The 22590-nt window shown below is 43.5% G+C and overlaps 1 protein-coding gene and 1 non-coding gene across 11 annotated transcripts in view; one reads left to right on the top strand and one right to left on the bottom strand.

Moving 5' to 3' along the window:
* Positions 1-3309: 3309 nt before the first annotated feature.
* The window catches only part of GMEB1 (glucocorticoid modulatory element binding protein 1), a 36368-nt gene continuing 17087 nt past the window's right edge, over positions 3310-22590 (top strand). Inside the window, exons 1-5 of one of the 10 annotated variants that reach the window (XM_072750575.1) lie at positions 3310-3662; positions 12026-12182; positions 19108-19190; positions 20107-20231; positions 21218-21321. In XM_072750575.1, the coding sequence (XP_072606676.1) occupies positions 12055-12182; positions 19108-19190; positions 20107-20231; positions 21218-21321 (440 nt within the window). In that variant the 5' untranslated portion in view covers positions 3310-3662; positions 12026-12054. Of the gene's footprint in view, positions 3663-3760; positions 3883-4421; positions 5041-12025; positions 12183-19077; positions 19191-20106; positions 20232-21217; positions 21322-22590 lie in introns of those variants that run through there. The other 9 variants (XM_072750573.1, XM_072750574.1, XM_026014446.2 and 6 more) reach the window with 9 other exon arrangements.
* TRNAG-CCC (transfer RNA glycine (anticodon CCC)) lies at positions 9369-9441 on the bottom strand. Its single transcript has one exon. It is a non-coding gene; the product is annotated as a tRNA-Gly (tRNA).

Below are 22590 nucleotides of genomic sequence, written 5' to 3'. Positions count from 1 at the left end.
GTACCCCTCTATAGAAATAATTAATTAATTAATTAATTAATTAGAGAGAGAGAGAGAAAGAGAGGGTCTTAAGCACACTCCACACCGTGTGGAGCCTGACTTGGGGCTTGATCTCACGGCCCTGAAATCATGACCTGAGCTAAAACCAAGAGTTGGATACTTAAACCAACTATACCACCCAGACGCCCTTATAGAAAAATTTAAAAAAACTGTCTCCACTGGTTGGTACTGTTACTTCCCCTCCCATTTACTACTTGATCCACTACAATCTGGCCTCCTTCCCAACCTCAGAGGTGACCCCACCCTGGAAGGATCAACAGTGAAGTCTTAGTTGCCAAATTCAGTGGCTTCTCCTTTTTCCTTGTCAGAGCTTTCTGCAGTATCAGACATGGTTGGTGCTTTCCTCTTTCTGTAAGCTTCCTGCCTGTTCTCTGGGCTTCCTTTCTCCCCTTTGTCCAGGGACCTAACTTTTCTGACCATTTCCGGTTGGTCCCTGCAGGTTCCTCTCAGCTTAATGTTCCCTAGCTTTGGGCAGCTAGCCCCTCCCTCTCTGCATACTCTTGAGTGGCCTTACCCACTCTTGGCCTGTATGATCACATCCACATACCAGCTCCTAGATCCCAGCCCTGGCCTCTTGTATGGGACAAGTCAATCCAACTTCCTTTTTTTTTTTTTTTTCCAACTTCCTTTTGAACACCTTCATTTGGATGTCCCTCAAACACTTTACACCCAAAGGTCCAAATTGACTCATCATTTCTACTTTCTCTCAACCCCCACCAACTTTTCCTCCTTTGTTTCTTCCCTGGGAAGTCATCATTGTCTCATTCTTTCTCTCACCCCCCACATGCAGGTGGTCACTAACACCTATTGGTTCCAATTTGAAACTGTCTGGAGCACATCAGCTCCCTGAGGATTTGTTCTGGCCCTGCTCTGCAGGAGCCTCCCCACCTGGACGAACATAGCAGTCTCTCTGACATAGCATCCTCTTCCTGGTCTTTCTCCTCCCCGTCCATACCTTAACATTTTTCCGATTTTTCATTCCTTCAATCAACAAACATTTGCCACGCACAAACGCTGCTCCAAATACTATGAGGAGTGGGATGCCTGGGTGGCTCAGTGGTTGAGTGCCTGCCTTTGCCTCAGGGCATGATCCTGGAGTCTCAGGATCGAGTCCCACATCAGGCTCCCTGTATGGGGCCTGCTTCTCCCTCTGCCTATGTCTCTGCCTCTCTCTGTCTCTCATGAATAAATTAAAAAAAAATACTATGAGGAATAAACAATACAGATTGACCCCAAATAGGTATATAAATAATCTAGGGGATTTTAAATTGTGGGGATTGCTATCAAAGTAAGCAGGGAGATTGAGAGAACGTAGGGCATGGGAAGGAGGGGTTTTCTCAGAGGTGGTCTTTGCCCTGGAATAGTCCCCCAGATGAACATAATAGTTGCCCTGATGGAATTGGGGGCAGTGATGATAGTAAAGAATGTGCCTGGGGACCCCACTTTAGGTTGGGAGCCAGGAAAGGCCTGTTAGGAATGAAGGATGAGAATGAGCTCGGCAGACCTGAAGGAGATGCTTTCCAGGTAGAGGGAAGAGTTAGTGATAAGGCCCCACAGGGTTCCTGGCACACAAAGGAGCCCAAGATGTCTGGAGCACAGTGAGTGAGGGGCAGAAAGAGGAGGGCAGGAAGATCATGCCTGGTAGCCCTGATGGTGGTGGTAAGGCTAGGTTTTATTCTGAATGCCATGGGAGGCTACTAAGGAGTTTTTAGAGGCACCTGGGTGGCTCAGTTTGTTGGGCATCTGCCTTCAGTTGGGGTTGTGATCCCAGAAGCCTGAGATCAAGCCCTGAGTCAGGCTCCCTGCTCAGTGGGGAGGAGCCTGCTTCTCCCTCTCCCTCTGCTGCTCCCCTGCTTATGCTCTCTCTGTGTCAAATAGATAAATAAAATCTTCTTAAAAAATTAAAAAGTAAAGAGCTTTTAAAGAAGTCACATTTGACTTTATCTCAATAGATTACTCCCTCCAGGTGCATAGGTTGGAGAACATCTGAGGGTGAGGTGGATAGTGTGTCTGAATGCTAGGAAATTATTGCAGTGGTCAGGCAAGTCCTGTGGGTTGGGCTGGGAGTTAGCAGTGCAATTGGAGAGGACCTAAACCTTCCTTGGGTCCCCAAGTCCTGCTTGCTAGCTCCATACTCCTTGGGACGACCATTTGGTTCTAGCTTCCCTCTTCAGCCCATCTCCCATCATTTCTTCTTTGTATTTGCACATGTTGTACTTCCTGCAATGCTCTTCCCCACTTTCCCTTTGATTTATCCCTGAGACCAGGCTCAAATACCCCCTCCTTCCTAAAGCTTTTCAGGAATTCTCCAGGGAGGGCCCTTTGAACTTTTTTAGGGCTTAGGTTATATCTCTAGGATAATATCTATCAAAAGATATACATGGTCCCACTATGGAATAATTCATACAGGTCAAGAGTCCAGTCTTGACCAGCCTGTTATATTCAAAATCACCTGATAATGTGTAAGTCCTTGATCATAAGAACAGATACTAATGTGGGTAGTACATCTCATTTGATCCTGAAAACAGCCCCGAGGAGTGGTCGCAGTAGGAAAACCATCCCTATTTTACAGATGAGTAAATCAAGGCTTAAGTTAGATGAGACTTGGCCAACATCTCATCCCAAATTCAGTTCCATTGTTGACTCCTGGGTCTCCTCACCTGTCCTCAAATCAAGAACTTGTAAGACTTCCTGGTCACCTCTTCATGGTGGAGGAGACATCCAACAGAGAGATGACTCACAGGAGGTGGCAAGATGGGGAAGCAATTCTCCTTCCCCCTCAAAAAAGTGCCCCCCACCTCATTTGTTCCTACTAAGAAGAGCAACCATCTCAGCGATTAGACCCTTAGACTCTGCAGAAAGAGTGCCTGAAGTGAAAGCCTGCCCATCTCTACTATTTACAGGTTATATGACTTCTAGGAATTAGTTAACTTCCTTGGCCTCCCTGGGTCTTTGTTTCTATTTTGTTTGTTTTTGATCCATAAAACGGCAGTCAAAAGAAGTTACTTAAGTAGGATTGCCGGGAATATTTACTATAGGAGACAAAGCATCTTCCCCAACGCTTACCTTATAGGAAGGTCTTAATACTTGCTAATTAGTATTACTGGCCCCAGGAATCTTCTTCAGCATTTTTCAACTATCACCTCTTTTAACACTCACAACAACCTATGCCTTCGGCGACATACAGGCTTGCAGCTGTTAATAACGCCCCCCCCCCCCATAAGTCAAGACTTGAACCCATAACCTCATGACCAGCCTAGGCTTGGCAAACACGCGTGGCTCAGAGAATGCAAGCAGCTTGCTCAAGGACTCGTGACCGGTTACTGACTCTATACTCAACCAGATCTTTGATTCCGAATTGATAGTTGGGCATAACTTCTGAAGGTCTGCAACACGTAAGCTCCATAAAACTGGATTTGGGGAAAAGGAATGGGCAGTCCTCCAGAGGAGTCGAGAGACCGGCTTCTGCCCCTGATTGTGGATGAGGCGAATCTTTAGCTCAGACCTCTTTCTCCTCACCGTCAATTGGGGGAAGAAGAGTCATTAGGGTTCCCAGAGCCCTTCCCAATACTGACTCTACAGAACAGAAGACCCCGGCTCAGGTAAAGGCTCACTCAAATCCCTCCGGCTGAGGTTCATCCTCCGCGGGGCCCGCAATAGGGACGCGTCCCCTTTAAGGCGCCAGCTCGCCGGCGGCGGCGGCCGGAAGTGTTGAAGCCCGGCCTGGCGGCGGCGGTGGCAGTAGCGGCCGTGGCGGCCTCTGCGCATGCTCCGTCGCCCGCCCGCCCTGGCCGCTCGCCGCCCGCCCGCCCGACGGAGACGGTGAGGAGGGGGAGGGGTGGGCGCGCGGGCGCGGGCGCGGGGTGGGGTGGGGGCGGGGGGGGCGGGCGCGGGGGCCGCGCGGCGGCCGGCGAGGGCGGGCGGGCGCGCAGGGGGCGGGGGGCTGCTGCCTCCGCGGGCGCCTCCCCACGCCCTGTGCGTGCCGCCGCCGCCGCCGGGGAGCGAGCGGACGTCGCGGCGCCGCGGGGGGGTGGGGGGACGCTGCCGCTGGGTCCGCCCGAGCAGCCGGGCCGCCCCCAGCGCGGCCGGCCGCGCCGCCCGGGCTCGGCCCCTGGCCGAGGGCGGCGGGCGCGGGCGAGCGGGGCGCCGGGGGGCCCCGCGCCCCCGCACCGGGGGCCCCGGAAGTCCTAGTCTGAGGGGCCCGGAGGGGCCGGAGTGACTCCGGACTGAGAGGCCCGGACGCCCAGGACCCCGGCGAGGGGTCCGGGGATCCCTGGGTATCCCCAGAGGCGGGGCCCGGGAGCAGTAGGCCCTTAGACGCCGAGCTGGGGAGGGGCCTGGGTCGCGCTTGGTTGGGGGCGGGGGGCGGCTGGAGAGGGAGGGTGGGACGAAAGGTGAAGGAAGCCCGAATGCCCGCCGGGAAGGAGACCCTCAGGAAGCGTGGCGGGAGAGCAGGAGCAGAGAGTGCGTTCTGCTGAGGGAAGGAGGCCCGGGCTTCACCCGAGGGGCGCGTTAGAGGCCTCGGCCATTCAGTCCGGGGGGAAAAGAAGCAGGTGCTGTTCGGAAGGCGTGGCGACAGGGTGGGTGGTGGGAGCAGGGGCCGAGGAAGAAGAGCTCCAGAGCCCCTGCCTCGCCAGAGGTGAGGGGGCGGTAGGAAGGCGCCTCAGAGCCTCCTCAAGTAGGACTGGGAAGGGACCAAACCTGTGAGGGAGCGAGTACTTTCTGATACATAGGTAGAGAGCCAGGCAGCCTGGTGTGTCGGGATGGGAAAGCCCATGTGTTTAAGTACGAGGGAGGAGATCGTTTGAGTGACCCCTCCTTTCTGAAGTGGCAGGGGAATTGGCCAAGTGTACCGTGAGAGGCAGGGACGATGACAGAACCTTACCTGAGGGTCCTGGAGAGTGACCCACCAGACTAACGCCTGTCAAGCCTTGACCTGGGGATCGGGGGAAGGCTCCGCCATCCAAGGAACAGGAGAAGGTCTGAATTCTCTTAAGATGAGAGAAATCTCAGAAGGACTTCCTACCAGACACAGAAGGGGCCTTGTTTGGGGTCTTATCTAGGAGAACCAAGAAATGGGATTCCTCCTTAACCTGGAGGGTTAGGGAAACAGAGGGGTCAGATCATTCTAGACTCACGGAGTGATCCTTTTCTCCTTTGCTTCTGCTAATGGTTACCGAAGTGCTTTGGGGGGACTTTTTCGTTAAATGGTCCCTAATTTATGAGCCTTTAACAATTCAGAATATTTAATATCTACTGACTTGATAACTTTTTCGTTAGTCAACCATTTATTCACATTTACTTCAACAAACATGTATTAAATAGCTAATTTGTATTCAACTTCATTGGGTTGCCTTGGGCCCCAAATTGGTCTTGTCCTAAGCAGAAGTCCTCTAGATTCCAGTGTGATGACCCTTCAAAGAACCCTTTCATCTGGTTACTTCCCCAAACACTTACACAGTAGTCTCCAATATATGACTTATCCCACACTTCATTTGTTTTGGCTGTGTCCCTCACAGTGGTCCTGTGTAGCTTTCTTGTTGGCTTTATTACATCTTATAGTGGTGCCCTGGATCACTTACTGAATGTATGGGAAGGAATGAAAGAGACAAAAAAAAAAAAAAAAATCCAGGAGTTTTGGCCTCAAGTAATAATAAAGTTTTAACTTGGAAATTTCTTAAGAATAGACTCTACAGTTGGGGTACCTGGATGGCTCAGTCCATTAAGTGTCTGACTTCAGCTCAGGCTCCCTTTCAATGGGGAGCCTGCTTGTCCCTCTTTCTGCCCCTAGCTTCACTTATGTATGCTCTCTCAAATAAAATCTTTATTTTTTATTTTTATTTTTGTAAATGGATGTTTTTATTTTTAAAGATTTTATTTATTTATTTATTTATGAGAGATGCACAAGCAGAGGGAGAAGCAGGCTCCATGGAAGGAGCCTGACATGGGACCCGATCCCCAGTCTCCAGGATCAGGCCCTGAGCTGAAGGCGGCGCTAAACCGCTGAGCTGCCCAGGCTGCCCTCAAATAAAAATCTTTAAAAAGAAAAAAGAATAGGTAACATAATCTACACATTACAATACAATGTGGAATAAATAAATGCATTTTGGGGTTAGAAATTTTCAGGATATGTGCTATTTCTTTTATTCCTTTTCAACTGCCAACTCTGATGTCCCTCCAGTCATGTGACACTCATGTTCCTGCCATGTTTTATTTTTATTTTTTAAGATTTTATTTATTTATTCATGACAGACACACAGAGAGAGGCAGAGACAGACAGAGAAGCAGGCTCTCCACAAGGAGCCCGATGTGGGACTTGATCCTGGATCCTGGGATCACACCCTGGGCCAAAGGCTGACGCTCAACTGCTGAGCCACCCAGGCATCCCTCCTGCCACGTTTTAAATATCAGTGTTCAGGGGTGCCTGGCTGCCTTAGTCAATGGAGTGTGGGACTCGACTTGGAGTCATGAGTTTGAGCCTCATGTTGGGCATAGAGATTACTTAAAAAAAAAAAAAACAGCAAAAAAGAAACATTAGTTTTCAGAACGTAAGTCATGAATTTAATCCAGAGTAGGTCAGATGTCATTTGTTTTTCAGTAGCTTATGTGAGTCGTCACGTGCCTACTTTCAAGATGTCTTTTTTAGCTTTGAAAATAACTACACAATTTTTTTTTAAAATATTTTATTTACTTATTCATGAGAGACAGAGAGGCAGAGGCAGAGGGAGAAGCAGGCTCCATGCAGGGAGCCGGACCTGGGCTGAAGGCGGTGCTAAACCTCTGAGCCACCCCGGCTGCCCAAAAATAACTCTTTTCACATAAATTTGACATCTTTCCCTTATGTGTCTTCCCCTAGAATTACAGGGTGTTGTGTGATTACACAATGAATACTCTAAGGTCCCATCCCTGAAATACCCAAAGGAACAACTCGGTCATCTTGCCTCAGGAGTTTCTGTTGCTATAAACAAGAGCTACTTTTCAGTTTATACTCACCTCAAAAAGATGACCTTGCATTTAGCGAGTGTAGTCTGTAGAGCTGGTTTCGGGTTACTTGTTAGGAATGTGGTATTTAGGGTAATAGATATTCAACCTACACTTGCTTCTCTAAAGAATGTAAGAATTGCCATGTTGGATCAGACTTGTGTCTCTTACTGACACTAAGAGACATATTGTGGATGATTATAATTACCTTCTCAGGTAAACTCAGAGAGAACTCAGGTTAGAGAACATTCCTCTTGGGTTCCAAGGTGTGGAAGGGCTAAGGAGTAAAATATGAGTTCCCATTGAGGAAAGTATTAATCAAGTAGTTAGTCAACCACTTATTCAGAGTGTTGTAGAGAGGACTCAACCTTAGAGTAGAAGGTTAAAACTAGAAGCATCCTTCTAATTCTTCTCCTCTAATCCATTAATTTACTTAAGCTATTTTTAAAACTGTAAACCACTGTTTTAAAATAATAAATTCCATAAGTTTGTTACATGCTATAGCTTGTACCTTTTAAATTCATTAAGTATGTAATAGTAGTGCTTGACTAGTGTCTTACAAATATTAGCTGTGATTATTTTCATTCAAGCTACATTTTTATGGTTCAAACTTTGAAAGATATCCATTGGTTCAGTTATTCTAGGATTTGATAGCATTTGTATGCTTCGTCATATCCTTTTTTGTCTTTTTCTATACTCCAAGGTCCTAATTGTTTTTTTTTTTTTTGTTGTTGTTGTTTTTTTTTTTTTTAATTTAATTTAATTTTATTTTATTATTTATGATAGTCACAGAGAGAGAGAGAGAGGCAGAGACATAGGCAGAGGGAGAAGCAGGCTCCATGCACCGGGAGCCTGATGTGGGATTCGATCCTGGGTCTCCAGGATCGTGCCCTGGGCCAAAGGCAGGCGCCAAACCGCTGCGCCACCCAGGGATCCCTAAGGTCCTAATTGTTTTGGTTCTGCTGGCAGCCAGCTGAACCAGTCCATTGATTCTCTTTTTTATTGCTAGTTTTATTTTTTTTATTTTTTAAAGATTTATGTATTTATTTATGATAGACAGAGAGAGAGAGAGAGAGAGAGAGAGAGGCAGAGACACAGGAGGAGGGAGAAGCAGGCTCCATGCCGGGAGCCTGACGTGGGACTCTATCCCGGGACTCCAGGATCATGGCCTGGGCCAAAGGCAGGTGCTAAACAGCTGAGCCACCCAGGGATCCCCCCTAGTTTTATTTTTTTAAAGGTTTATTTATTAGAGAGGGGGGGAGGGGCAGAGGGAGAGAGTATTCTGAAGCAGACTCCCCCATGAGCTCAGAGTGCTGCAGGGCTTGATCCCAGGGCCCTGATATGACCTGAGCCAAAATCCAGAGTCATCTGCTTAATTGACTGAGCTGCCTAGGTGCTCCCCATCCCCTAGTTTTAAACCTTTCATTTACAGAAGTTAAGATAGTGTACTGTAATATCTTACAGTTAATTTTTTTCTCTAGTATGTAACAATGTCATGCATATCTTTCCCTTCTTTAGTTCTGTAAGAGCAGATCTTGTCCTGTCCCTTTTCATATCCATCAAGCCCAATAACTCTGTGCCTGACGTTTAGTAGAAACTACACGTAGTAAATATTGTGTGTGTGAATTACTCGTCTTGCCCTCAAAGACTTCCAGAATTTCCCACTTTTCTAAATTAAGGGATATAAATTTGTTAAGTTAGGCTAAACTTATTGCCTGTCATTATGGCCAGTTCAACAAATATTTACTACTACACAAAAATTTATTACATACAGTTATGTGCCAGATTTCCTTAGAAAGTTTTAGGTGGAGAGTTTTATAAATTAAACTCTGATATTTAAAAATTTTATTTACTTCTGTGTCCTGGGTACTGAGCTAGGCATGAAGAAGAAAAGCAATCTTTGCTCTCCCAGGATGTACTCTGCGTGGGGAGAGGCTGACAAAGTGGGGGTAATGGTTATGAGAGGAGTGCTGCAGCAGGTTCCAAGGGAGCAAGAACACAAGGTTAACATCTAGTCAAGGAAGTCACAGGCCTCCCTGTGAATGACCATTGTGTGTGTGTGTTTGGTATGTATTTTTATTTTTTTATTTTTTATTTTTTATTTTTATTTTTTTTTTGTATTTTTAAAGATTTTATTTATTTGACAGAGGGGATAAGCAGGGGGAGTGGCAGAGGGAGAGGGAGAGACAGACTCCCCACTGATCAGGGAGCCCAATGTGGGGCTCCATCCCAGGATCCCAGGATCATGACCTGAGCTGAAGGCAGATGCTCAATTGAGTGAGCCACCCAGACACCCCCCCATACCACCACTTTTTAAGTAAACTCTGTGCCCAACATGGGGCTTGAACTCATGACCCTGAGATTGGGAGTTGCATGTTCTACCAACTGAGCCAGCCAGGCATCCCAGGAAGTGATGTTTTAAATAAGTTATAGAAGTTTAGCCTCTTTGGCTAGTCACTGCTAAACTTCTATAACTTAGATGCACCTAGAAGAGAATTCTAGGTAGAGGAAACAACTGTGAAGGCTCAGGTGAGGAAATATTGAGAAACTGAAAACAATTCAGTGACAGGAGCCCACAGTGTGAGAGGAAGAACTATGAGAAATCAAGCTAGCACGGTGGACAGGGGATAGTTTTGGAGAATTCTGTAAGCACTGTTAAATGCTTACACTTTAATAGCAAAGAGAGTCCACTGAAGGATTCTGAAATGGGGAAATGGCCTGTGGCCTTTAGTAAGATGACTTTGTTGATTCTGTAGATAATGGAGTGGAAAACAAGACCAGATATTAGGATATAGATGAGAGAGAAGCAGCTGGAAAAATTCAAGTAACAGTGTGGCATCTTAGGATATGGTGGTAGCAGCACAGATGGAAAATGGGGGGTGGTTAAAAGAGAAATATAGATGATAGAATGGATAGGATTAAAATAAAAAAGAAATGGATAGGATTTGGTAGTGGATTGGATTTAGAGAGAAAAGAATGAAAATGAAAGAATGAAACTCCCAAGTTTCTTGGGGTTTCTCAAGTCTTTAGTTTCTGACTTGAGAAAATGGGTAGAGGATTGTGCCATTTACAGAGGCAGGAAACAGGTTTATGAGAGAAAATGAGTTTAAGGTGCCTACAAAATAAATGTTAAGGTGCTTTTGGGTGCAGGAGGTATAGCATATAGCAGGAGGTATAAATAACAAAGTTTGAATGTGAGAATCATAAAAGGCAGAAGCATACCTCTGATATGAGGAATTTAGTCAAAAACAAAAGTTGATTGAATCAATGTGTCAGTGCCATGATAAACAGTGCTGTGGGAAACAAGCTTTTTAAAGAAGCAGCTCCTGCCCTTATAGAATTAAAAATGCCCCAAAAATTAAAAAACAAAAAAAGAAAAGCAACTCATGGAGAGTATAGTGCAGTTATGGAGATAGAGGTCTGTTCAGTCAACTATAATACAAAGCACAGTGTGATAATCATTAGAGGAGAGCTACAAACCAAGTGTTAGGGGACTAAAGACAAGAAAATGGTTTGGCAGGGGCTTTGTGGAGGAGTGAGCTTTGAACTGAGCCTTGAAGGGAGAAGGAGACAAGAAGAGAGTTTGGGCTTAAGGAATAACAAAGGTATAGAAACCTGAATGTACATATTGTATGTGCAGAGTACAGGGGGAGGCTGGTATGGCTGGCAATTAAGATTCTTGGGGAATTACAGTTGTAGATGAAATTGGAAAACTATTTGGGGGCTAGATGAGGGAGTTTTGAGGGCTGTGCTTAAGTATGCATATTATAGGCAAACAAGTGCTGTGACAGAGCTGAGATGTGGATTCAGTTGTTTGACTACCAATCACATACTCAAACATGCATCCACCATGTGCCTACTCTGTTCAACATGTCCTAATCATCTCACGTATCTAAGTAAACACAATGGCTCCTACCTATACTCTCTTAAGTGACTCCTTTCTTTGCAACCGTGAGGACTAACTGCTGCAGAATGTCCTGGGGCCCTCTGAGTTTTCATTAAAATTGGGATAATGCTTTGAAGTACATTAGAGTCAAGGAGCATATGGTGCTGGACACTGGTATCCCCAACAAGTCTGCAAGGGAGATGTCAGGCAAAATCATCCCTCCATTCAGTCTGAGGCAAAGAGGTAGTAAGAAGTTCCTAGAGGTCGTGCAATTGGATTCAGTATTTATTAAACAATCATGTAATGCAAGTCATTCTTCTTCCTACACAGTTTATTTCAGTTAGCAGGTACTTATTAAGTAATTCACAAAGGACAGAGCACTTAATGAGGTGTAATGGCTGGTTGCATAGAAAATAGATGATTCCTACTTTCTTGGGGTTTATTTGGGATGGAACTAGTAGTGTGCTGTAAATCAGTTTTCCAGAAAACAAACAAACAAACAAACAACAACAAGAACAATCTTGATTTGTAGTGCTTGCCAATTTCTGTGGTGTATAAACTCCCAGCATCACTGATTTCAAGCTACTAATTCGATGTCCCCAAACTTGGAGTTGGGAAGAGATGTGCACTGTTGGTTCTCAAGAGCAGGCTCCAGGGTGCCTGGGTGGCTCGTTCAGTTAAGTAACTGCTTTTGGCTCTAGTCATGATCTCAGGGTCCTGGGATTGAGTCCCACATTGGGCTCTCTGCTTAGTGGGGAGTCTGCTTTTCCCTTTCCCTTTGTGGTCTCCCTCTCTGTCTTTCAAATAAATAAATGAAATCTTAAAAAAAAAAAAAAAAAAAAAGAGAGAGAGAGAGAGAGAGAGAGCAAGCTCCAGTACAGCACTGGGTGAATCATATATACTAAGAAGCCCTAAATCAACAAGTGAGTACTAAGGCATTTCTGGAAAGATCAGAGCCTAGGTCAGCTGCTTCTCACAGTTCCCATCCTTTCAAAGGACCACGATCTTGGAATTGGTAGTCATAATTATCTTGGTGTTGCTTTCCTATGGTAGCCATCTTTTCATACCAAAGTCATTGGTGCTTCTTGTTTCTGACAGCAGTCCAGCTATCTGACTTCATGTGAAAGATGGCTAATGCAGAAGTGAGTGTTCCAGTGGGGGATGTGGTTGTGGTACCCACTGAAGGAAATGAAGGAGAGAACCCTGAAGACACTAAAACCCAAGTGATCCTGCAGTTACAGCCTGTGCAGCAAGGGTAAGTTACTAGAGATTTGGATATTGTGAAAAATTTGGGAGGTTTAAAGAGTGGGGAAATTATAACTGTATGATTGCTTAGCATGAGGGAACATTCAACATCAGTCTCTCAGAGCTGGCTAACATCTTTATTAAGTATTATGTGCATTATTTGTCATTGTAATACGACAGTGAATCGTGTCCTTGTCTCTCTCCCTCTTGTCTACTGTAAGCTCTTTGAGGATAAGTTACATGGTTCCTTCCTCTTATTTATCCACACTGTCTAGCACAGGGTCTTGGTACATGTTTACCAAAAGACAGTGTAGTTAGTCAGAGGAGGTTAGGCAAGGCAATTACAAAAGTTTTCCTATCAGAAGCAGTCTGGACTCTAAGAGATGGGCAAATTTTTTTTTTAAGATTTTATTTATTTATTCATTCATTCATTCATTCATTCATTCATTCATTCAAGACACACACAGAGAGAGGTAGAGACACAGGCAGAGGGAGAAGCAGGCTCCATGCAGGGAGCCTAACGCGGGACTCGATCCTGGGTCCCCAGGATCCTGCCCTGGGCTGAAGGCGGCGCCAAACCGCCAAGCCACCAGGGCTGCCCGAGATGGGCAAATTAATCAAGCTTAGCTTATCAAAAAATATATATTAATGACCCTACTATTATCTAGGGTATTACAAAGCATTGGAAGAAATATAAATATAGCACATGGTTCCCACCATCATGGAGCCTGCAGTCTAGTTGTGCAAACCAAAATACATATATATAAATAAAGAGGTCACTTCGCAAAAATCTAAAAAGTGCCAAGTATTATGGTTAGCAAGTAGCTTGAATTCAGAGGATCATTATGAATTTGAAAGAAGAGATAGGATCTTTTATTTATTTAGTTATTTTAAGATTTTATTTACTTATTCATGAGAGACACAGAGAGAGGCAGAGAGAGAGGGAAAGACAGGAGAAGCAGGCTCAACGCAAGGAGCCCAATATGGGACTCCATCCTAGGACTCCGGGATCACGCCCTGAGCCTAAGGCAGAGGCTCATCTGCTGAGCCTCCCAGGCATCCCGAGATAGGATCTTTTAAATGGTATTGAAGTTTAAATAAGAATTAGATCTACAGGGCAGCCTGGATGGCTCAGCTGTCGTGATCCTGGAGACCCAGGATCGAGTCCCACGGTGAGCTCCCTGTGTGGAGCCTGCTTCTCCCTTTGCCTGTGTCTCTGCCTCTCTCTCTCTGTGTGTCTCTCATGAAGAAATAAATAAAATCTTAAAAAAAAAAAAAAAAAGAATTAGATCTACAGAGAGGAGGGAGGGGTATTTTATCTTCAATGTATGAAAGATTCTTTATACAGTTAGAAATGATCTTGGGGTTCCTGGCTGGCTCAGCCAGTAGAGCATGTGACTCTTGATCCTGGGGTTGTGAGTTTGAGCCCCGTGTTGGGTATAGAGATTACTTAAAGAAAGAAAGAAGAGGGGTGCCTGGGTGACTCAGTTGGCTAAGCATCCGGAGTCTTGATTTCAGCTCAGGTCTTGATCTCAGGGTTATGAGTTCAAGCCCTACATTGGGCTCCATACCCAGTGTGGAGCTTACTTTAAACAAACAAAAAACAACAAAAGAGAGAGAGAGAGAGAGAGAATGTCCTTGGGCAAACACATAATTCAATCTCAGTCTACTAAGTAACATACCTTGTTTTTTTGTTTGTTTTTTTTTAGTATAGGAAATTTGAAATATACCCTAAAATTTAAAAAATACTATAATGAACCCTTGTGTACACACCCATCACCCAACTTCAACAGTTATCAACACATGGCCAGTCTTATTTCTTTCTTTTTTTTTTTTTTTTTATTTATGATAGGCACACAGTGAGAGAGAGAGAGGCAGAGACACAGGCAGAGGGAGAAGCAGGCTCCATGCACCGGGAGCCCGATGTGGGATTCGATCCCGGGTCTCCAGGATCGCGCCCTGGGCCAAAGGCAGGCGCCAAACCGCTGCGCCACCCAGGGATCCCTGGCCAGTCTTATTTCATCTCTACATCTGCCTACCCCTAAGTTTTTTTTTTTTTTTTTAATTTTTATTTATTTATGACAGTCACACAGAGAGAGAGAGAGAGAAGCAGAGACACAGGCAGAGGGAGAAGCAGGCTCCATGCACCGGGAGCCCGATGTGGGATTCGATCCCGGGTCTCCAGGATCGCGCCCTGGGCCAAAGACAGGCTCTAAACCGCTATACCACCCAGGGATCCCTACCCCTAAGTTTTTTTGAAGCAAATCCTAGACATTAGTATGTGTCTTGTAAAAGTAAGGATTTTTTAGTTTTTAAAATATAACTATAGTCTGCTGACATTTCTGAATATTGAAGGCAATATTCTAAGATCTGTAAGGGAAAGTTGACTTAAGTACTGATGGGGTGCCTGGCTGGCTCATTTGGACTGTACGATGCTTGATCTCAGGGTTGTGAATTCAAGCCCTACATTGGGTGGAAAGATGGCTTAAAAAAAATAAAATCTTAAGAAAAAATAATTACTGACATATAGTGGATACAGTGTTTAGAATTTTTATTGGCACCTAAAGATTATGCATGCTTATTTAAATTCACTTGTTTGGGAATTTCATTTCTTACCTACACACATATTCATAGTTGTTGCCCTTTGAGAAAGGGTAATGAGGAAGAATTAGCAGAAGATTCTTTTGTGCATGGCAGCTTTATTTTCTCTTGGAGTCATTGTTTCTTCTATTTTTCCTAAAGTGCTCTAATTTTCACTTAATCCTAGTCCTCCTAGAGACAGAAAACACTTAGAGACTTAATTATTTTGAAGGTCAGTTCCACTTGTTTTGTGTGTCTTTTTTTTATTTTCCAAATAATACTGCTTTTTTTGGAAAAGTCTCATTGCTTGATTAGATTATAAGCATCTTTGTACAATACGTTGACTCCCCAATCTACTGCTTACTCTAAATTTGCCATATGAGGGGATCCCTGGGTGGTGCAGCGGTTTAGCGCCTGCCTTTGGCCCAGGGCGCGATCCTGGAGACCCGGGATCGAATACCACGTCGGGCTTCGGGTGCATGGAGCCTGCTTCTCTCTCTGCCTATGTCTCTGCCTCTTTCTCTCTCTCTCTCTCTCTCTCTCTCTGTGACTATCATAAATAAATAAAGATTAAAAAAAAATTTGCGGGGATCCCTGGGTGGCGCAGCGGTTTGGTGCCTGCCTTTGGCCCAGGGCACGATCCTGGAGACCCGGAATCGAATCCCACGTTGGGCTCCCGGTGCATGGAGCCTGCTTCTCCCTCTGCCTGTGTCTCTGCCTCTCTCTCTCTCTCTCTCTCTGTGACTATCATAAATAAATAAAAATTTAAAAAAAATATATTTAAAAAAAATTATTTTAAAAAAAAATTTGCCATATGAGCTAATGAATACATTTTCAGGTCCTGAATTTTGAGATGGCTGCCAATCAATGCTCAGCTGATTTCTCTAGTTATATTTTATTTTGTTTTACTTATTATTTATTTATTTATTTTATTTTAAGATTTTATTTATTTATTCATGAGAGATACAGAGAGGGAGAGAGTAGAGACACAGGCAAAGGGAGAAACAGCCTCCATGCAGGGAGCCTGATGTGGGACTTGATCCTAGGACTCCAGGATCGCACCCTAGGCCAAAGGCAGGTGCTAAACCGCTGAGCTACCCAGGGATCCCCCATACTTATTTATTTTTTTGAGAGAGAGAACATGTGTGTGTACTTGCCCATGCAGGTGTGTGTTCGGGGTGGGGGTGGCACAGAGGAAAAGAGAGAGAGAATCCCAAGCAGGCTGCACACTGAGTGTGGAGCCTGATACGGGGCTCAATCTTGAGACCCTGAGATCATGACCTGAGCTGAAATCATGAGTCAGACACTTAACTAACTGAGCCACCCAGGCACCCCAGGAAATTTTTTCTTGATAAAACCCTGTTTACTTACAAAAATATAGACTGTACCCCACTTCCCACCACAAGTGCAATTTACTGGCTGTTGAAATTATATATAAATAAGAATTTCTTCTTTTAAAGGATTTGCACATATTGGTCAATTTATTTTTTCTATTTTTTAAAGATTGTATTTATTTCTTCATGAGACACACAGAGAGAGGCAGAGACATAGGCAGAGGGAGAAGCAGACTCCTTGTAGGGAACCCACTGTGGGACTCTATCCCAGGACCCCGGGATCACGCCTTGAGCCAAAGGCAGATGCTCAACTGCTGAGCCACCCACGCGTCCCCATATTGGTCAATTTAGAATGAGTTTACAGAACTTACTTAAAGCAGCGATTTCTCATGTTTATCATAACACTCATTCACTGACTAGCCCTTATTGGGTGCTTTGCTATGTTTTAGTTATATTCGATACACTAGACATACAAAATTGAGTAAATAAATAAGACAGGATCTCTGCTCTCAAGGGGAGGCAGACAGCTAAACAAACATATAATATTAAGTGTTATATGTGTTGTGACAAAGTGTAAAGTACAATTGGATCACAAAAGAGGACGTAGGTGATTATACTGGTGGAATATCAGAAAGGAAAAGCATCATAGAGGCTACTCATTAAAAAATAAATAGAGGGGCACCTGATTGGCTCAGTCAGTAGAGCATGCAACTCTTTGTGGTTATAAGTTCAAGGCCCACATTAGGTGTAAAGATGACTTAAAAATAAAATCTTAAGAACAAACAAACAGATAGGAAAGGATGTTCTGGGGAAAGCAGGAAGTGAGATCAAAGATAGAAGGTGTAAAAGAAGATGATAATTCTGGGAGCCACAGATAATTTGGTATGACTGGGGCTTGGATTATAAAGTGGGGTTTAGGGAGAGTTGAAACCAGGGGCCAGATCTTGGAGCAACTTAAATATCTTATTAAGGATTTGAGGCTTTATTGTTACAGCAAGTAGAGGGTTCTTGGAAGGTTTTAAGGAGGGATTTATGTGATCACTCTGGTAGGAATACAGAAGATCCGTAGATGCAAGGAGACTAGTTCAGACTAGAGATGATGCAGCCTGAATTAAGGCAGTAGCAGTGGAAAAAGAGACAAGGAGGCTGGCTGGTGTTAAGGAGATACATCTGGTAGGATTTGGTGGCTGAGTATGTGGGAGTTGAGGAGGAGGAAGAGGGAGAAGTCTGATGTAATTCCCAGGCTTCTGTCTTAGGCTGTAAAGTACTGGTGGTGCCACTAACAAGCATAGGAAATAGAAGAATGGTTTAGGAGAGGGAAGAGAACTTGGTCATTTTATTTTAATTTTTAATTTTTTAAAGATTTTATTTATTCATGAGAGACATACAGAGAGAGGCAGACATAGGCAGAAGGAGAAGCAGGCTCCCTGTGGGGAGCCTGAGGTGGGACTCAATCCAGGGACCCTGAGCCAAAGAAAGACACTCATCCACTGAGCCACCCAGGCATCCCGAGAACTTGGTCATTTTATTTTATTTTATTTTATTTTTTAATTTTTTATTATTATTATTTATTTATGATAGTCACACAGAGAGAGAGAGAGAGGCAGAGACACAGGCAGAGGGAGAAGCAGGCTCCATGCACCGGGAGCCCGATGTGGGATTCGATCCTGGGTCTCCAGGATCGCGCCCTGGGCCAAAGGCAGGCGCCGAACCGCTGCGCCACCCAGGGATCCCGGAACTTGGTCATTTTAGACATAATGAATTCAGCAAAGTCCTTTGGGACATCCAAATGCATTTATTTATTTAGCAGTTAACTGTATCCTGGTGTGAAATTCAGAGAAGAGGTCTGTGCTAGGGATGTCACCATGGGAGTGAGTGATCACTGATACAAGAGATATTTATTCAGGCAGTGCTTTCAAATAACAAGATGCAATGGTTAATACATTAACTTTATTATAGAAATTAAACATAGGTTGTTAATGTATTAGGTTATCTGAGCCCATTTCTTAGAAGGTAGAAATATTTATTTATTTATTTATTTATTTATTTATTTATTTATTTACTTAGAGAGGGATAGATGGGGATGAGGAGAGGGAAAGTAAGAGAATCTTAAGCAGGCTCCATGCCCAGTGCAGAGACTGATGTGGGGCTTGATCTCACGACTCTGATATCATGACCTGAGTAATAGTCAAGAGTCTGACACTTAACCAACTGAGCCACCCAGGCACCACAGAAGATAGAAACATTTTGGAGAGACTTTCCCTAAGTGATATTTTATTTATTTATTTATTTTTAAAGATTTTATTTATTTGTTCATGAGAGAGAGAGAGAGAGACTGGCAGAGACATTGGCAGAGGGAAAAGCAGGCTCCATGCAGGGAGCCCGACGTGGAACCCGATCCCGGGACTCCAGGATCAGGACCTGGGCCAAAGGCAGGCGCTAAACCACTGAGCCACCCAGGGATCTCCACTCTCTCTCTTTTCAACTAGGCTTTGCTCATGTCAATAGTTTGGTTATGATGCTTTGAAAAATACTAAAGTACTAAAAAAGACTAAAGTGTCTAGATTCCAACAAAGGACATCAGCTTCTATGGCCAGTGGGTTCTTCCTGTCTTGAAGTATCCAACAGTATTACTTTTAAGTCTTGTTTGGTTAATTCTATAATATAATTTAATCTTATACTTGAAGCAACATTTTATGTCACAAGCATTTAAAGTTATGAAGGCAAAAGTCTGTTGTAAACAGTAAAAAGTGGTGATGTAAAGACAGTAGCAAGAGGAACTTTCCTTTGAAATGAGGAAAGTTGTTGGATTCATGTTTATGGCAGTAGCTGCTAAGCAGTCCTGGGCAGTTTGGAGTTTAAATACAATGGGGAATTAGTCAAAGCACTAACATAGTTGTAAAGTATATTTATTTTATTCCTTTTGAGATAGATTATAACAAATTTCTTAACCCCATGCTGTGAATATTAATTTTTTCATGATTTATGTAGTTTGTTTATCGATGGACACTTTTACAACAGGATTTATGAACCTGGGTCCGAGAACAACACGGCAGTTGTAGCAGTAGAAACTCACACAATTCACAAAATTGAGGAAGGGATTGGTAAGTCTTTTTGTTACTCCAGTATCTTTGACCTTAGCTTTCTTACTTGAGATTTCATCCCTTTTGTGCCTTACAGTTTTTCCCCCCTACCCCATATGCCCTACCAATAATAATGCAGCCATCAATTTGACATCTCTAGTGCATCTAGAGACACTACTAAGATGCTAGAGCTGTCAGTTGATTGTTTAACATCAGTTTGCTAGGGTGCTGAAAAGATCTTCATCTACAAAAATTCCACAAAGAAATTGGAACCTCAAGGTTGATCCTGTCATTAGGGAAGTTGTTGATGAGAACTTAGGATGTGTTGATTGGAAAGCAGTCAGTGTAAAGAAACTGGAAAAAAAAAAAAAAACTTTGAAATTAGACAAACCTGGGTTTATTTATTTATTTTTTTAAAGATGTATTTATTCATGAGAGACACACAGAGAGAGAGGTGCATAGACACAGGCAGAGGGAGAAGCAGGCTTCATGTAGGGATCCTGATGTGGGACTCCATCCCCAGTCTCCAGGATCACACCCTGGGCTGAAGGCAGCGCTAATTACACTGAGCCCTTGGGGCTGCCCTACAAACCTGAGTTTAAATTCTACTTTCTCACTTCTTAGCTGTGTGTCCTTGGGAAAGTCACTTTACCTTTCTGAGTCCCACCTATATACGTTGAAAATAGTCATTGCCTCACAGGATTGTTGTAAGAACAAAATAAAATTAAGCATGTAAAAGTACATAGGACTGTGTCTGGCACATAGTGTGAGCTTGGTAAGAGAGTTGTTTTGTCAAATTTTTCCAGAAGATTCCAAAACATTCTCAGCCAATGTAAACTGTTAGCTCCTCAGAGGAACCAAGAGATAAGAGATTTTGAATTAAGCTTTTGAGGAAAAGTGTTCAATAAATAACTAATTTTTTTTTTTCTATTTTCAGATGCAAGCACTATAGAAGCAAATGAGGATATGGAAATTGCTTACCCCATAACTTGTGGGGAGAGCAAAGCCATTCTCCTCTGGAAGAAGTTTGTGTGTCCAGGAATAAATGTGAAATGTGTCAAGGTAATTGTCTTTTCTCCTTATTGGGGTCTATTTCGGGGCTCCTTATTTTCAAAGAGTATAGTTTCACTGCCTCTTCTCTCTTATCTATCATATCAATGTTTTCAGTTTTGTGGCTATAATCCCATGGTGTCACAGAAAAACATAAGGACTTTGGAGTGAAATTGACCTGGGTTCAAGTCCCATGCAGAATACAGGTTTTTTGAGAGCTGAGAACTTGTTTGTCTTGCTCACTGCCATATCCCCAGCACTTAGAATGATGCTTGGCATATTTATCAATAAATGTTTGTTGAATGAATAAATGGAGTCCCATCTGTATGACTGGGTGACCTAGAACAAGATAATATTTCAGAGGCTCATGTTAAAATATGCATAGTCACATACACTGTAAGGTTGCTAGCAGATGAAATGAGATAACATATGTAAAATGCCTAATAGAAGTGTATATTATAGTAGAGTTTATTGAAAATTATTACTAATAAAAACAAATTTTCATGAGAGCACAAAGTAGAAATAATTGTTTATTCTGTCTCTATTGGTAGCCACTGTACCATCAGTGGCATCATCCTAGAATCATTAAGAATTATAGAGTTTTGAGGCTCTGCATTGATAGTGGTGTCTGTGGTACTTATTCTTTCCACCACATCTTGTCATCAGGGCTGGGTAGATTACTTCAGTTTATTTAAACAGCCTCTGCAGTGTTGGACCCAAGTGCCTGATTTAGGGCATAAATGGATTCAGATGCTAATCAGTGTATTAATCTCTGATCTTACTCCTGTCATATGTAGCTTTGTACCAGGACAGGGCACTGTGCCCAGAGAAGGATCATCTTCTCTGGCACAGCAGGGCAGGAGGCTGGAAGATACAAGGCTATGACTTAAGATGTCATCTGGGTATTTTTTGTACGTAACAAGTAGAGTTATCTTTCTTTCCTTCTTGGCCTGCCTAAGTTGACCTTGGGTTAATTTGGACTTTTCTTTTTACCTTAGTTTAATGATCAGTTGATCAGTCCCAAGCATTTTGTTCATCTGGCTGGCAAGTCCACCCTAAAGGACTGGAAGAGAGCCATTCGTCTGGGTGGAATCATGCTCAGGTGAGCTTTAGTAACAAGCACTTACCAGGGTGCCTGCCTGGTTCAGTCGGAAGAGTATGCAACTCTTGATCTCAGAGCCCCACATTGAGTGTAGAGTTTGCCAAAAATAAATAAATTTAAAAAACAACAAGCACATACCTTTTCTGTTTTTTGTTTTTTTAAAGATTTACTTGTTTTAGAAGGGAGAGCGTGGGGTGGGGAGAGAAAAAGAATCTTTTTTTCTTTATTAAGATTTATTTGTTTATTTTATTTTATTTAAAAGATTTTATATATTTATTCATGAGAGAGACAGAGAGAGAGGCAGAGACACAGGCAGAGGGAGAAGCAGGCTCTCTGTGGGAAGCCTGATATGGGACTCAATCCCCATACCCGGGGTCAATCCCTGAGCCAAAGGCAGATGCTCAACTACTGAGCCACCATGCATCCTTTATTTGTTTATTTTAGAGAAAGAGAGCACAGGAGCAGGATGGACAGAGGGAGAAAAAAAATCTCAAGCAGACTCCATGCTGAGTGGAGCTGGTCCTAGGGCTTGATCTCATGATCAACGACCTGAGTTTAAACCAAGAGTCAGGGATCCCTGGGTGGCGCAGCAGTTTGGCGCCTGCCTTTGGCCCAGGGCGTGATCCTCGAAACCCGGGATCAAATCCCACATTGGGCTCCCGGTGCATGGAGCCTGCTACTCCCTCTGCCTATGTCTCTGCCTCTCTCTCTTTCTGTATGACTATCATAAGTAAATAAAATTTAAAAAATAAATGAATAAACCAAGAGTCAGATGCTTTTGCCACCCAGGCACTCCTGGAAAGAGTCTTAAGTAGACTCTGCGGGGAGCATGGAGCCAGATGCAGGGTTCGATGTCACTACCCTGAGATCTCCACCTGAGCCGAAACCAAGCTGAAACCAAGAGTCAAATGCTTAACCAACTGCACCACCCAGGTGCCCCTCAGCATATACCTTTCAACTAACTTTGGGGGACTTAGTCATGGTAGAATACAAATAATTCCATATTTTTTCTTTAATTTGAAAATTTTATTGTCTCTGAAGAATTGGCTTGGCAATCTGTCTATTGACCTCCATCAACTAGTTTCTTAAAATTCTTTTATTTATTTATTTATTTATTTAGTTAGTTAGTTAGTTAGTTAGTTCTTAAAATTCTTATTAGAAAAGGAAGATTGACTTAAATTAACTCTTCCCAGCACACAGGGCAAATTTATCTGATGTCAGGATGTTAGGATCCTTTCTGGGTGGAGAAGTTCAGGAGTAGGTGACAAT

The sequence above is a fragment of the Vulpes vulpes genome, chromosome 2 (assembly GCF_048418805.1).
Source record: "Vulpes vulpes isolate BD-2025 chromosome 2, VulVul3, whole genome shotgun sequence".
NCBI classification, from domain to species: domain Eukaryota; kingdom Metazoa; phylum Chordata; class Mammalia; order Carnivora; family Canidae; genus Vulpes; species Vulpes vulpes.
This window is presented reverse-complemented; position numbering and strand designations above follow the sequence as displayed.